General features: G+C 54.6%; 1 protein-coding gene across 1 annotated transcript; it reads left to right on the top strand.

Moving 5' to 3' along the window:
- The first annotated feature begins 2258 nt into the window (after positions 1-2258).
- On the top strand, positions 2259-15214 carry SH3BP1 (SH3 domain binding protein 1). Its single transcript, XM_085323417.1, has 18 exons — positions 2259-2498; positions 4648-4690; positions 5600-5704; positions 6678-6754; positions 7047-7158; positions 7312-7388; positions 8194-8329; positions 9054-9122; positions 9567-9657; positions 9950-10092; positions 10199-10310; positions 10403-10484; positions 11270-11350; positions 11457-11573; positions 12196-12293; positions 13385-13514; positions 13734-13843; positions 14390-15214. Exons 1-18 carry the CDS (start codon positions 2437-2439, stop codon positions 14758-14760), a joined length of 2016 nt encoding a protein of 671 aa, XP_085179543.1. The 5' UTR covers positions 2259-2436; the 3' UTR covers positions 14761-15214.
- The last annotated feature ends 1224 nt before the right edge of the window (positions 15215-16438 follow it).

Here is a 16438-nt window from a genome sequence, read left to right as displayed (position 1 = left end):
CTTTTTCCCTGTGCCTTTTGACACAGGGATTGAGCTTTCCCCTTATCCTCTCAGACTTTAGAGAGGTTGTTTCTACCCTGAGAGTGGTAGGTTCCYGGCACAAGTGTCTTAGGCACAAATCCTACCCCTGCTGTCATGTATTCAGTCTCCCTGGCTGTCCTGGGCCTCACAGCTGATTTCCCTGCTCACAGGAGTGGGGAGAGTGGAACTGTGGAAGTGCCTCGGCTGCTCTCAATTCCTGTTTGAGAGCAAGACACTTCCATGCTGAGAGCTGGGTGCTGCCTGCTTCCCTCTTCCCTCTACCCGCACGGAGGAGGAGGTTGGTGCCCAGCAGCCTGGGGGAGGGGCGGGGATGGGGGGGGGGGTTGGGCTGGCCGTGAAGGGCTGTGAGTTCCCTCGCTGAACTGCAGCCTGCTCCACTGTTAGCGGGCAACCAGCTTTGCTGCTACTTGTAGGAGTACTTCCTCTTCGCCAGGCCTGCCTCTCTGAAACAGCTCCATGGGGCAGTTCTGTAGCAGGCTTGCGAGAGCTGTGGGGTGGAGGAGTGGGGGCCCGTTCTGGGGGGCAGCGACATTCTTCTGAGCAAAGGCTATAGGCTGGGAGCAGATCTGTCCACAGAGGCCATTGTGAATTACCAAGACATTGTATGGGAGGAAAGAGCTCCCAGCTTGGTGACTACATCATGCAGTGCTGCCCAAGGAGTTGTTTGGGTTGTATGGAGGTTTGGGTGAGCCTTTTTGCACCTTTGCAATAGATCCTTGAAGCTCTTGTCTGCTTTCAGCAGCATGATGCCCCTCTAGGAGCAGTAATGGGGGKTTTTAAACCTGGGGCAACGTGGAAAGGCACACCTGATACCCAGTAGAGCAATGTGGTGCTGGGGCAGGAAGAGTGAGGCTCCATTTCTTAACAAGGGAGATGCCAGCAGAGCTTCTGCTATACACTGACCGGACCCTCACCCYCCAAGATAGTGGAGGAGCAGACTGCAGGACCCCTCTGAGCTACCCGGCTGGAGACTGCAGGGCACAGGTGGAGCCTTCTATCTCCCTTTGCCATTTGTCTCATCTACTCATGAGTTGACCACTTCCGGCACGGGCTCAGATGCTAGTTCCTTTACTGGCCACATAACTCAGCTAACACCCTCCTTTCTTTCTTAGCACAGAGCAAGGAAAGTCCCAACTGCAGGTAGCCAGAGATAAGAGGAGGTTTAYATCTCAGAGCAGGAGTGAAGGGCTGGTTTAAACAACCCGCCTCACAGAGCTTTACAAGAAAGCTGAGCCCTGGTGCTGTGGGAGGCTTTAGCTCTGCAGAGAGCAGGCAGCACCCAAGCCTGAGAACCTGCAGCTTGTGGTCCCCATGCAACAGTGCAAGGGAGGCGCTGCTCTGCGCTTCGCCYATCCGCCACGCTCAGATGAGCGTTGCCACAAGAGGCGGGAGCAGRGAGGAAGGGGGGCTCCACAGGGTGCAAAGCAACAGCCCTTTTCTGCAACTTTGCAGTGGACCCAGAGTCTCAGCGATAGCAGGGAGGGAAGAAGCAGGGAACACAGAAGCAGCCACAGGGATGGTTTAGCATGCTGAGGAAGGGRGTCTGGCCATGCTGCATGGGGGCAGGCAGAGCGCTGAGGTTGTTCTCCCGTCACTAGCATGACGGAGAGTCTGTCCTGCAGGGAAGAGCCGAGAGATGATCCCATGAGRATGGCTAGGTGCCCGAGGGGCACTAGCAGAGTTAGGGTGACAAACTAGGGCAGGAGCTGTCAGGTATGTCAGACACCCCACACATGCTACTCAGCCAGTTGGCTCAGCCACAGGTTGCCCTGCATTGCTGCTCGTGGTGGGGAAGGCAAGGAAAAAAAAAAAAAAAAAAAAAAAAAAAAAAAAAAGAGGGAGAGAGAGAGAGAGAGAACCCATTCTGGCTGAGAAAGAGAGTGAGAAACAGAGCGTGGGCCCTCTGCGCGGGCTCTGCAGCAGCTTGTGCTTGTCCTGCCTTGTTACGTGTTTGCTGTAATAATATTTCCCCTTTAAGGCTGGGCTGAAGTTATTTATACTTGTGGGGTGGTGACAGGAACACAGAGCGGAGCAGGAGCCCTGAACTGCTCTTACCTGATCCGCAACGAGGTGCAGAGGAGCAGCTCGAGGAGGAAGGAAACCCAGAAAAAGAAAGGGAGCAAGAGAGGGAATTTGGTGGCGGGGAAGAGAAACTAGGCAGGGCATCCCTGGGGAGAAACGAGGGAGGGGAGAAGGCAGGAAACAGAAAAAGGGGGAACAAGAGAAGAAGGAAGGACAGGAGTAAGGAGGGAGACGTGCTCGGGGAAAAGCAAGAGGCAGAGCAGCACCTGGGAGCCGAGGGGCTGTGGATATCTGATGTTGAGTGTCATCTGGGAGTCCTGACCGGGTACAGCCAAGCGGATCAGCTCTTGTGGTCTCCTCCCATCTCTCAAGATGATGAAGAGGCAGTTTCATCGGATGCGGCAGCAACTATCTCATCCCAACCTCGCTAGCCGGTAAGGATTTCTCCATGACCTGGGCTGATGAGCTGGAAGGGAGCAGGATGCAGCTCCCAGAGGGTTGTGCCCAGGCTGGACTGGTCTCCTGGGCTAGTCAGGGAAGAGGAAAAGGGGATAAAGACCCTAGTCTTAGAGCATCTTTAGTGTAAGTCAATAGGCTATGCTTAACTTGGCTCCCAGGTGTCCATGGAGCAGCACGGAGATTGCACTGGTGTTATTTGGCAGGGACACGCTCACCAAGCCCAGCTGAGGGAGCATGGCTRCCTCTTCTGGGCCCCACAAACATTGTGGCCAAGTGGAAAGGGGCCCTTCCCAAACTCAGCTCAGCTCAGGCCAGAATGCCCAGCTCCACCMCCGACTCTGACAGCAGGGCCAGAATGGTTGTTGCCAGCAGGCAGCAGTAGGGGCCACTGGGTGGGGAAGGACCCCCCCTTGGAGAGACTCCCCCCTCACCACAAATCCCTGGCTGTGCAGTGGCCAGGAGGTGGGACCTCCCCTCCTGGGAGCCAGATGCCCAGCACAGTGTTAGCTAGCAGCCCTTGACCCAGCAGCGCAGACATCCTGGGATGCCTTTTGTCACCTTAGGACTGTGTCCCCTGATCCTTGGAGAAGCCATGGAAAGCTTACAGTTTCATGTGAATTCCTCCAGCTTAGTCCCGCCTCCACCGCTTCCTTATTTTTCTCTCAAACGTTCCAAAGCTCTACCTTTGCAAAACTTAGAACTGAAATCATAAGACAGGGCCAGGTCCTCTMTTCCCAGCCCCCTCACTCCTTCCTTTCTGCAGGCCCCTCCATCTGTACACATGCAGATTCCCTACCACTGAGAGGCTGAACAGGACTCAGACTTTTCCACCAGGCCACCAGGGYCCCTCAGCCAGCCCAGAAGATCCCCCACAGGGAAGCAGTTCCCATAGCACACTTGCCTCTTGCTCTTCTTGCATTTCCCAGAAAGGAGCAGGTTTCCCTTTCCCTTTCAAGCCTGTTTTTTCTCCACACTCCTAGGCTGCAGAACATTCAGCTACACTGACTGTGCCTCCCTTTCGCTTAAGGCCTGATGGGCAAAAGGTCTCAACCAGTTCATGCATTCCAACATCAAACTATTCGCCCACTGCAAAGTGGCCCCTCTGYGGGCTGCTGTCTCACGTGACTTTGCCTGTCTTCAAGCCAGCTGCCCCCGTTTCCCGTGGCTCCATGGACTTGTCCCACATCTGTTGTTGTAGGCTGTGAAAAGAGAGAAACGTGAACTGGCCAGGCAGCSGGACAGCCCTCCTGCAGCGATGGGGAAGTGGCAATGAGAAAGCAAATGCAAGTCCTAGGGACTTAACAATGAGTGTGGCCTGAAAAGCCAAGTTTCCCTTTTACAGGGAGTCATAGAGGTTTGGTGGTGGTGGCAGCTATTGTTTTTTAAATTTGTGTTTCATCAAAATTTTCTGCAAACCAGAAGCTTCCTGGATGCCTTTGCATGATTTGCACCTCATACTTCCTGCAAAACCAACCAGAAAGCTGGTTTCATTTAGTCACTCCTGTGGGCTGGTGTTCATCTGAGCTTCCAGCTTGACCACAGAGTTATCCGGTGTCTGTTGCTTCAGCACTGGTGATCCTGCAGCTTCCAGCCGTTCCAGCCATAGAAAACTCCTTGCAAAGATGTGTGTAGGACTCTGGAAGAGGCTGACTTGGATTCGCCCTCAGGGAAGAGGTGTTCGGAACCAGAAAGTTTCATCAGTAAAATTCCTACCAGTATCCCACCAGGGACCCTCTCTCAGAAAAATAGGCTATGTCAAGACATTTTGAGCTGGGTGCTCTGAATCAGGATTTCTCTCTGAAATCATATTCTTGCCTAAGGGACCTGCCAGATGCAGGTGCTGTTGCTGCTCTGTCTGGGCATCCTGTTCTTCTTACGTTCATCTTTTTAAGGCATGGGAAGTCTGCTGGCCAGCAAGGGTGTCTGCTTTTCCCTTATCCTGATGTCTTCTTCTCCTGGGCTCATTCTGCCTGTAAACCTGCACATGATGGTCCAGGCCATAGCCAATATCTTTTGCTCCCTRGAGTCATGAACAAAGAGAGGTGAAACAAAGAAGGACCTGCCTTCCCAAGCAGGCCAGGTTGAGGGTACCCCACCTGCTAATGGCTCCTTCTTCCTCTGCAGATCCCAAGAAGCAACTGAACTCCTGACAGAAGATTTGCTGCAGGTGAGATGTGGGCTTGGTTGCCAGGCATGTGCTTGCTTGTGTTTGTGCGTGGGAACATGTCCTGTTCCCACCTGTGATTTGCCCAGCCAGCATGTCCAAGTCACAGGGCCAGGATCTCCCTGTATGCCAGAGGGCAACTCCAGGACCATAGCACAAGGTTCAGACAAGCTCCAAACCATCTGTCACAGTTTTGCCTAGCCCTTGCTTTTTGCTGTGCTGAGCTGCTMCTGTCACAGCAGCTTTTATTTGCAGCCTAGCTGTGCTGGAGAGCAGTGTTACAACATGTCCCCAGCCACAGGAACGCAGAGTTCGCTTTAGCACCCTCAGACCAACTCATATCATGACCGCATTGGGGAAACAACAGGCTTGTGCCACAGAAAAGGGCTTCCTCAGCTGCCTATGCAGGCATAAGCCTTGCAGCCTGACCCAAGCCTGTGATGGCACCAGCCTCTACTGGAAACCACACTCATGTTTGCCCTGGMCATGGGATGTGCTGGGCTCTGGCATAATGCTGTGTCAGTTTGTGTCCTGGGTCCAGAGGCACTATGTGCCAAGCTGGGACTGGCTTGTGGAGAGATGGTCCCAGGGACTTGATGCTGTGCTGCAGGGTCACGAGGTTTGCTCCTATGCCAGTGGCTTGGCTGATGCTGCCAGAAAGGTGTCATGGTGCTGCCAAGGTGGAGATAGGCCAAGAGAGCCTTGGCACCAGCACAGCAAGGAGGCAAACGAGGCCTGCAGGGTTTTGTCCCCTTGAGTGACATGGCTGATGCAGAGGGGACTTTTGCTCACACTGGGAGGGGAGAATAGACGCTGCTCTTGCTGAGAGTCATCTGGGGCCAGCTGCCCCTGGGCAGGGCTACTCCAGGGACTTAGCAACAGGGCTTTGCTATCCCACCCTTCCACCTCCAGATCGAGCAGAGGATTGAGCCAGCCAAGCGAGCAGCTCACAGTGTGTCCAAGAGGCTCCAGGCCTGTCTGCACGGGCAGTGTGGGTCAGAGATGGACAAGCGAGTGGTGAGTACAGTCCTTCCCACCGTATTGCTCCCCATGCTTACCTCTACTCTACACCTTGCCAGCAAACAGGATGCTCTGCCCCTGCCTCCATAGCAAGCCTTAGCTTTACATACAAGTGGCTAGTGCAGCACAACCCAAAGGTGCAGGACCTAATCCAGGTCCTGCCTCCAGCAGTGATGACCAGCAATTACCAATGAGAGCAGAGAAAAGCAAGTGCCYCTGGAAACTTTCTCAGCCACCAGTGATTTGAGGCCAAGGTGCTTCCTGGGACGTAGACTGTTTTTATTTTTAGTAACCCCTTAATAACAGAAAGCTGTTGTCCATGTCACTTTTCAAACCCCTGTGAACCTTTGACATCCACAGAGCCCTGCAGTGAGAAGCACCATAGTGCAACTGGGCACAGTGTGCACAACTGCCTCCTCTTCTTTGGGTTGAATTTGCCACCCTATTTCCAACTGATGCTCACCAGCTCATCTGGAAAGCAACTGCTAACACTCAGTCCCTTTTCACTCTCCCCCGGCACCCCATGATTTTGTGGGCCCATCTCCTTGCTAGCCTAATGAGCCCTAGCTTAGMTATTCATTCTTGTTTAGGAAACTGTTCTGTATATTTAAAATCATGGCAGGGTTGGGTTTTGAGGAGGTTTCCATCAGTTCCACAGTCCTCCACAGCAGGCTATGTTAGAGAAGGTAGGAAGATTTCTCATCAGTTATGGAGCCTTGGTGCCTTGTGCAGCTAATTGGATCCTGGCTTTTACTGAAGGCACATCAATAGGACAGGCATGGTCCTTCCTCAGGCCCCGAGGCCAGTGGGGTTGGGTGGGCCTGGGGAAGACGTGGGGATTCAGCTCAGAGTTTGGCAGCTGGCCAGCCCTTGCTACCAGGTAGTAATGCTGGTGCTGGTGTGCCTCGAAGCAGRGAGCTGCCACACATCAGCTCATCATTTCCTTTCCAAAATCATTGTCTCTGTGCAGAAGAAGCTGCCCTTGATGGCTCTGTCCACAACAATGGCTGAGAGTTTCAAGGAACTGGACACAGAGTCCAGCCTCGGGTAAGTGCCTGTGGGGGAAAGGGCTAGGGGTGACCCTGAAAGATGTCAAATCCTGGCAGAGCCTCTGTCTCCAAGCTGAGCTGTTGAATTCTCTCCTCAGAGCACAGCAAGGATCCTCATCAAATGCTAGTATAAGAGCAGGAGAGGGGACAGCCAGTGCCTTTGGTCTCCAAATGCAAAAGGGGCTGGGGATTGGGTCCCCCCCCATCTCCCTCTCATGGATATGGGTGCACAGAGGGGTGCTGGGTGGAGGCATGGCTCTGGCCTGCAGTCATTTCATCTCCCCATGCAGGAGAGCCCTGGAGATGGGGTGTTGCATACAGAGCACGCTGGCCAAAATCCTGGCTGAGTTTGAGATTGCCCTGGAGCGTGACGTCCTGCAGCCGCTGAACAAGCTCAGCGAGGTATCCCTGGCCACACTCCCTCCTCTGCTCTCCTTGTTCTGCCTTCCCCTTCCCATGCTCCTCTTCCCGCTTTGGCTCTCTTTATGCCAAGTCTCCCTGCATGCCTGTGGAAGGGCAGGCTGAGTGACACCCTCTCTGGACGCTCTCTCCCAGGAAGAGCTTCCCATTATCCTGAAGCGCAAGAAGACACTGCAGAAGTTGATTTCCGACTGGAATGCCATCAAGAGCAGGTAYGGGGTATGGTGAGGCACTAGATGGTGAAGGGGCATGCCATGGCAGAGCATGGGGCACACTGGGCACAGCCCATCCTCCCAGACTGAAGGAGAAAACAAGATGACTGCAACCTGCCAGCATGGTGAGGCCAGGGGAGCAGATTTCCCAGGGCCTGGGATGACCTTAAAGAGACAGTAGCTTGCTCCTAGCATCATGTAACTTAAGCTCCCAGCCAGCCCTTCTCTGTGGATGCATCCAGACCTGGGCTGAACAGCTGGCTTGATAGCACTGGAGAGAATGGCAATGCTAGTACTGAAGGTAGCCCCATCACCATTTAGTGTAGCTGGAGTCACCATGCTCCAACTGTTCCTGGGTATCCCAGGCTTCCCAGCACAGGCTTAGCTAATAGCAGGAGCAGAGTGTTTTTCTAGGAGAGCAGGGCAGCAGCGAGCCTCTGACAGCTCATTTCCGCATTGATCACTGTGCCTCATGGGCTCCCTTTGGCTGAAGGGATGAAAGAAGAGGTGCGATTGGGGCCTTTTGGAAACATGGCATGGGAARGGACATCCAGGCCCCAGCTGTGTCAGGAAGCCATGTTGAATATCCCTTTCTTAACTGGATCACTCTCGCTGATGCAGCAGCAATCTTTCCTCTCAGTCAGGGAAATGAGAAGCACTAGCTGGCCTAGGATAACAACCTCAGATCTGGTACTACAGTGTCTTCCCATCCCTGCCATGGTCTCCATACCCTCCCTTCACAGTTGTCCCATCCAATGTCCATCTGTAACTGACAGAGGATGTGGCTCTCCTTTCCATACTTAAGGCTGAACCAAGCTACCAAGAGTTCCAGTAACAGCACAAGCACTGGCACTGGCCCTGGGGCATCTTCTGCTGCCAACAAACTGGAGAACTTGAAGGAAGAGGAGGAGGAGGTGAAGAGGAAGGTGGAGCAGTGCAAGGTGAGAACAGCCACTGTGGTGGGGCTGCTCCAGGGCTGGAGACCTGTTTAGCTCCAGTGGCCCMACCCAAGGCAACCCCCATACCAAGCTGGGCAGCAACACAGACAGACTGATACAACTGGCACAGCTCACCCTATGAAAGCAAATGGGTCTCTTGAGGAGCAGAAGTTGGGAGATGCCCCAAGCCCAATGAAGGAGAAGAATAAAGGACTTCAAATACAGCTGCTGRAGAGAGGAGGCTCCAAGGGTTGTAGCAGGGAGCTTATGGGACCCCCCCCCCCATGCTGGGACTCAGCTGAGCTACTATCTGTGCTGGGTCACAGGGAGCTAAGTCTCATCAGCTCTCTGCATCTCTGCCCTGTTTCTCCRAAAGTCCTGGACATTGTCTAGAAGAGCCTGTGGGCTCTACAGAGTCAAAACAGCGTCTTGTACAGCGTGTGATCACAGGGCCCATCACTGCTGTTATCTGAATGCAAGGAACAGCAGCAAGGAAGAACCCAACAGGATCCCACATTGTCCGTCCTCTCACATTGCCTTGTAGCCAGAGCTGCCTCCCCAACTGCCCTCTCAGGACATCAGGAGCCCCTTTCCAGGACACCATGCTGTCCGGGCAGCTCATGGCACAAACACGGGGCTCAGCCCATGTGGGCTTTGTGCAGCCCTTCTTCCCCAGGGAGCCAAGGATGAGGTGAAAAGTTGCTCTTTCATGTCTCTCCTCCCCCAGGATGAGTACATGGCTGACCTCTACCACTTCTCCACTAAAGAGGACAGCTACGCCAGCTACTTCATCAGAGTAAGTCCTGTCCCTCTGCTTTCAGACCCCTCCTTTTCACATGAATGTCTCCTAGAGCATATCCAGGGCACAGATCAGAGCTAGCCTTGCCCTTGTCTGCACCAAGTCCTCCAGTCAGGGCAATGGAGAGTCCTCACACACCAGCAGATGCCCAAAGTAGGGCTTTGCCTCCRTGTACTTTGGCTGCATGCTGCCACTAGCTCCAACTGCAAACAGGGTGGCTAGCCCACTTACCCCACTCTCCAGTTTACTCCCTACCCCTCAGCACTGACAGTCCCATAGACCCAGGGGTGCAGGGGGAGGGACCCTTGCATCTCCCCTTTTTATTCCTCCAGGATTTTTGCTTCCCCCTGTCTCCATGCGGGTGTAGTGTCCAAGGACAGAGTCTCTCTGACAGAAGCCAGTGCTGAACTGAGGGATGTTTGGTTGTGTTCTGTCTGGCAGCTGATGGAAATTCAAGCCCAGTACCACCGGCAGTCCCTTGGATCTCTGGACTCTGCTCTGGCAGAGCTGAAGGAAGCCCACAGCCAGACAGGTACCACCTTGCTCTCAATGCAGCCTGGGGTGGGCTATGGCCAACCCCAGGGGACATGAGTGTGGCTAGCAAGCTGAGAAAGGCAAATTTCCCCTGTCTGCACTTGCTGCTGCCTCCTACACTGGGCTCATGAGAAGAGAGATCAGAGGTTGAGAAGGAGGGTTGGGGTTCCTGCCAGCTGTACCTCAGCCCTTGTCTGACTCAGAGCAAGACACCACTGCTTTGACAGTGATCAGATCCTATGGGGCCACGGCTGCCTCCTGCCCTCCTGGCATTTCCTCCTCTCTTTCAGACCCCTCCTTCACTGCAGACACCCCAGTCACAGGGTATTAYGGCGTGCCCCTAGAGACACACCTCAGGAGCTTGGGCCGGGAGATTGCGCTCCCCATCGAGGCCTGTGTCATGATGTTGCTGGCCTCAGGCATGAGGGAGGAGGTAGGCATCATTTGTGACCCCTTGGTCTGTCCCATGCACCCCAACTCACCCAAAATGCAGCCAGCGTTGGCCTCCTACATCCTTTCGCTCTTCACCCTGTCCCYAGGGACTCTTCCGGCTGGCAGCAGGTGCCTCGGTGCTGAGGAAGCTGAAGAGCAGTTTGGCCAGTGGCTCCAACGCCCTGGAGGAATTCTATGCAGACCCTCATGCCGTGGCCGGTGAGTGCCAGCACCGTGGGGCAGGCCACGGGGTGGCAGACCTCACTGCCCTGCCATCTCCAGCACCATCCCTACTCCACCTTCCCTCCCAGGTGCACTGAAATCCTACCTGCGGGAGTTGCCCCAACCTCTGATGACCTTCGAGCTCTACAATGAATGGGTGAAAGTGGCCAGGTAGGTGAAAGCAGAGAAATAGAAAAGTCTGACAGGGTGAAAAAAAGCCCACTGCTACCCTCCTTTGCCTTTCTGGCACTCAAAGCAGGACTGCTCAGCCTTATTTTTCACAAGAGAAGATAACACAGCTCATAGTCCAGCTGCACGGCAGAAATTCAGAGGGTCCAGAATCTCAGCTTGGATTTAAAAGTGAGAATAGCACTAAAAACAAGGCAGGGAACGAGGGAAGGTTAGCCTGTAAAGGTCCACATTGGCCTTGGTTAAAACAGTGCCTCAAAAGCACGAGYTCCACTGGCCCCTTCACATCTGCCTGGCCTGTCAACTCACTAGCTATTTGGCCTATCACTTTTGAGATGGAAGGAGTGGTGGAGGAAATACAGCAAAAAAAAAGCCTGGGGAAAGGGCAAGAGAAAAACAAATCCTGGAAAGGCGTAGGAGCATCTCTGTAAGGGAATTGGCTCACTGCCTAACCCAGGTAGTCCTAGTGAAAGGATTACTACTCACAGAAGGGCTGTGCTCTCTCCAAGGCTCATCCACAAGCTATATTCATATCATAGTAAATCCACTGGAGTGTTTGGGGTAGTATTTTGTCCTCTCTGGAGGCCTAGCCTGTGTGTYCCAATAAATGTAGCAGCATTTTGCCTTCTCCCTCCAGGGCATCTGCTGTCCTAGGGCTGTGGCTCACACAGGGTGGCCAACATCAGCCTTTCTCCCTCATGCACCATGCCCATCTTTGTCACATGGAGCAGACCAAGTGCTCCTCTCCTCTTCCTTCTCTCTCGCAGCTTCAAAGACCTTGATGACCGAGTACAGAGTCTTCAAGACACCTGCAGCCGCCTGCCCCAGGAGAACTACAATAATTTGAGGTGTTTTGCGGGGATGGGGTTATATTTCTCCACGCAATCACCAGGGGCAACCATTCCCTTCCTCAAGCCATACTTACTGCCCTCCCACCCTCTTTTTACCACACAGGTATTTGATCAAGTTTTTAGCCAAGCTGGCTGAACAGCAGGAGGTGAATAAAATGACACCTAGCAACATTGCCATCGTGCTGGGCCCCAACCTGCTCTGGGCACAGCAGAATACAGGGTAAGGCTACGTTGACTTAGTGGGGTGGGAAGCAGCTCCTCTGTCTTAGWAAAGGTTTTTGCTAATTCTGCAGGCCACCTGCTCCTCTTCTATCTTTAGGTCCTGTCTCTCAACCCCTGCCATTCTGGACCATCACACCCCCTCCCCAAGCTCACATCCTCYTAGCCAGTCTGCAAAGCAGTAGATGTGCTCTCCCTGCAGCTCTACATTCACCCCCACTGTCCTGCATCCAGGCCTCCAAGTGTCTCTCCCTGATGTCTGTTTAGCCTCTCAGTGCTCCCTTACTCTGCAGTCTCTTCCAGAGCCATCCCAGGCCTGGCATCTCCTACACAGCTCTCAGTACACTCCCAGCCTTTCATTTACACTTGGCCCTTACATGCCTGCCTGCCTGCTAGCCTCCACTCTTCCACCAAGGTGCACAGAGTAAAAGGCTGAGCCCTAGACCACTTGTGACATGGATGACCTCCAACTGGGTTGGAAGACAGGTTTCCAGGATAGAGAACAGGGCACACTTCCCCTGGGCTGTCTCCCCTTTGGGCCTCTGCCTCCCTAGGAATTAACATAAAATGGATTAATTCCCTTTAAGTCCTTTCCTGACACCTCTCCCACCTCTTTCTCTCAGAGATCCCATGCAACTGGACTTGGCCTCAGTCTCCTCCATCCAGGTGGTGGGCATTGTGGAAGCTCTCATTCAAAACGCGGACACCCTCTTCCCCGGAGGTAGGGCCAACGTTTCTCTCTTCCCTTCCTTCTTCAGGGAGCAGTAACAAAGGGTGAAGGACATAGAGGAAAAACACTGGGTCCCACTGCAATTGCAAAGAACATGGGGATACACAAAGAGCATCCCATGCTGGTCAGTTCTGTCATGTCCATTCATGGCTGCTACAGAAGCAGGGCACAGGAGCACTGCTTATCTGCAGTCCATGTTTGCAGCAACGCGGCTGGCAAAATGAGCCAGATCTCTGCCCTGCTTTCATACAACCTGATCAAACCAGAGGTTCAGATCCTGCTCTGGGAAAGAGACGGGTTTCTAACCCCCCATCCATTGCATTCAGAGCACCCTCACAGATGGGGCATTTAACCTCAGTGGGGAGTTAGTATCCCATTGAGCTTGGAGCTCAAGAGGAATGTGAGTCAAGGGCTCAGTGGGAAGGGAGCAAGGGAGCAAGATTCTGCCTCTGAGAGACCTGCCATTTTGAGCTGGGTCCAAGCTCCCAGCTTGGCTGAGCTTGTGTCTCCTAGAGGTACCCTCACACTGATCTGCTGAACGCACATGTGTCTGAGCCACAAGCTTGCAGTTTGTGCCTAGCTAGGCACAAACCCTACTTCAAACTCTGTATAAAAGCAAACTGTCTCTCTTTCACACATCCTTCCTGCTCATGACCTCAGATACCAGAGGATTCATGGAAGAGAGCCCTAGAAGCAACACTAATCTGCTGGGAGGCCAGCAGTCCCATCAGGTGGGGATGCTGCCCCTTCTCTGCACATGCGTCTCTGCTCCTCAGGACAGAGTGCTGGGGCTATGCTGGAGGAGGAAGAGAAAAGGACATTTTCCATTCCCAAGAGAGGCTGGTCCCCAGGATCAGGCTCCTGTTGCTACCTCAGACATAAGCTGAGGTACCAGGCAGGAGGAAGTAAGTCGGGGTCTGTGCAGGAAGGCAGGTGGGCTCTGCAGATTGCTCCCCAGCTAGGCTATACCTACCCACAGCCTGCTCTGATTCCCGGCTTTGGGATAAGCCCTGTGCAGCATTCAGCATAGCTTTGCTTCTGGTACAGTTTCTTCAAAGCTTCCCTCCTTTCTCTCTACCTAGAGATAGATTTCAACATCTCAGGCATGTTCACACCACCTGCGAATGCCGTACTTAGCGAGGCCAGTTCAGTAGAGGAGTCATCTCCCAAGTCCCCTCCAGCCAGCACCCCTGCTCTCCCAGCTGAAGAAGTGTAAGTCTGACAGAAGCTGGCAGCTCTTGCTGTCCCAGCTCTTCTCAAACAGCTCTCCTCCCTTCCCACCCCACCCCATGCCATGCACCCATATCTTCACACATTGCCATGGCCTAGGCATGAGGTGCCTCATGCCAAGAACCAACTGTGCCCCATGGAGGCACTGATTCCCACCATCAACAGGATAACCAAAACCTGACTTGCTCCTTTTCCCCACAGCATGAAGGATCCCAAGATGAGTTCTCAGCCAACTTCCCCGAAAGTGACCAGACCTTCTGAAGCTGCAGGGCTGCTGGCCCCAATGCCAGCCGATGACACTGCCCGCAAAGGTTAGGCCATGAAGCACGAGGCCCCAGACCACACACTAGGATGCTGGCAATGCTCAGGAGATATCCACAGAGCCTGACAACCCTAATGTCATGTTCTCTGGTTGCCTTCATCCCATCACCCCCCAGAAGAAAGGGCGTTGTGGGCTGCCTCTGTTGCCGAAGGCGGGAGGGGGGGAAGGGCCTTGGCAAGGCTGTGTAGGCTGGATTCCAGCCCTCATATCGTGCTTTCCATCTCCAGCCAAGGTAGGACTGTGGGATGAACAGCGCTCTGGTGGAAGAAACTCCCTTCTTTCACAGCCATCAAAGCTCAGGGTCTCTTGTGGAGAGAAGGAAGGAGAAGCCCCCAAAGCTGGTGTGTGCCCTGTCCTCCCAGCTCGGTGCTCCAGGATGGGATTTAGGAGCCAGGCAAGGGGCAGTGTGCCCAYCAGTCTGCCAGGTCTGAGGCCCTGCATGTGACTCACGACCGGCACCATGACCCCCTCGCCCCTGGGGATGTGATGAGACCTGTGCAGAGGGGAAGCCAGCCCACCTTGRCTTTCTTTCCAGGCAAGCGCCCGGCTCCAGCCCGGCCCACAGTGCCACCACCTCCTGTGGCCCAGCCTCGCAGCTCAGCTCCCACTCCGGCAGCCCCTGAGCACACGACTGGCCCCAAAGCCCTGCCACGACGGATGGCTGGGGGCCCCAATCGAGCCCCCTCCGTCCCCCCACCACTTCCCCCTCAGCCGACCTGCCGCCAGAGCCGCAACAGCCTGCAGGCCCCTAGATCTCCTGCCAGTGAAGCCAGCACCACATTGGACACAGAGGCTGGCACRGACTGCGCCCCAGGAGCTGCCGACAAAGGGCAGCTGCTCTCTCCAGGAGGAAGAAGTCCTCCAGCGGCATCTCAGCCAGCAGGCSTGGCCTCAGAGAATGACTGAGCAGGGCAGGGGGACTTGGGAGCACCGGCTCTCCTGTCTTCCTGCTGCAGGTCYGGGGAAGAAGAGGTCCAGTGTCCCTCCAGGATCTCCTTCCCTTCCTGTGGCCGAGCATCCGGCAAGAGTGCAAGGGGAGCTCAGTGAAGACACCTGGCTGGCACACGGGACGATGCACCCTCAGCTCCTTCCTCTGCTGCGTTGGTTCATCTTGTGCATGAACCCTTTGCATGCTTCTACCTCTCTTTCCATTTGTGTCTCCGAAGATCTTTCCTCCTTTCATCACTGCTTAGCACTGCCACGTCCCCATTATCACGAGCACAGGTGGACTTTCCCTCTTGCCCTCTGATTGACAGGAACTTTCCATCCTGATGCACCCCTGAACCTCAGCTCCTGGAGAGCCTTGCTGCATTTCGAGGCATTGCTACTACTTGCAGGAAACCTGTGTCCTTGCCCAGGACTCTGGGCCATATCTCTGCCATATCTCTGATCCTAAGTGGTCCTGTTGAGCCACCCAGCATGGCAAGGAGGTCAGGGAACTCTCCAGCCTGTTCATCAGATTACTGTAGGGTACTTGGCAGCAAGGGCCCAGATACTGTGTTTCTCCCGGGGTTGCCGCTCGTGGCCACTTTGAAGAGTCTCTCAGCCCTCCAAAAGGAGCTGTTCAAGGCTGTGCCTTATTCACTTTCCTTTTCAAAACTTCACCTTAATTTACTGCCCTGTTGCTCTCCAAACGCTGGAGTGCATGTGCAGGATGAGACTCTAAGCCATATTTGTGATATTTAGGCAWTAGGTGGGAACTGCATCACCAGGCAGAGGCCAGCTGCTTTTGGCTTCAAAGCATTTTGGCACAGAAAGCCTGGCTCCACAGGCTTGTATGGCTGTTTACAGGCACCGTAGCAGTAATTCTAAACCTTGATGTCTAATTTTGCCTTAAATGTCTTGTGCTATGCCTAGGAATTGGCATGGTTGGTTTTACAGCAAGTTTTTACGCACACGCACACACATTGCAACTAATTTATTTGAAGAGCTGGTGTCAAAATTACACATTGATGTAACTGAGCAGAGCATACTCTGCAGCCTGTAGTGCCAGARGCCAGCAAAGAGGAGGGGAACATGGGGTGCTTCCTATAGGGACATAAACATGSCTGCTGTGGTGTGCTGCACTGGCAGGGCATGACTCAACACCCGGGGCCAAGAGGACGGGAAGAACTTCTGCTCCGCGGCGCCGAGAAGGACAACGGGGTGTCCAAAGCGCTGCTGGCCAGCCACCAGCCTCCACGGCCACCATGTGGCGCCACGCTCCCGCGCGTTGCCATGGGGATACCCAGGCGAAGAACTAKCAACGCACAGGGGAAGGGGGCGGTGCCTTCAGGTATTGCGCAAGCGCAATCAGGCTTTGCCCCGCCTCCTCGCCGTCTTTACGAGCAGCTAATAGGGGAATCCGGCTGCCACTCTCGCAACCCACCTCCCGCGCGAGTGTCTTGGGCTCTCTGCGTCGCTCACTCCCCGCCTCTTCCCCTCGAGGTGACGGGGCAGTGCCGCTGTCACTCCGCGCGCCCTCCGCCTTCTATTGGTTCGCGCTCTCGGCGGGCGGCGCCGCGGGCGGGTCGAGCGCGGCTCCCCGTCCGGGCGGCGGCGCGCGGATTGGCGGGGCGGCTCATGGCGGCCGTTGCGGGTGGGC

The sequence above is a fragment of the Rhea americana genome, unplaced genomic scaffold, assembly GCF_003343005.1.
Source record: "Rhea americana isolate MKP2758 unplaced genomic scaffold, rheAme1 scaffold_85, whole genome shotgun sequence".
Lineage (NCBI taxonomy): Eukaryota > Metazoa > Chordata > Aves > Rheiformes > Rheidae > Rhea > Rhea americana.
Note: the sequence above shows the minus strand (reverse complement) of the source record. Positions and strands in the feature narration are given on the sequence as shown.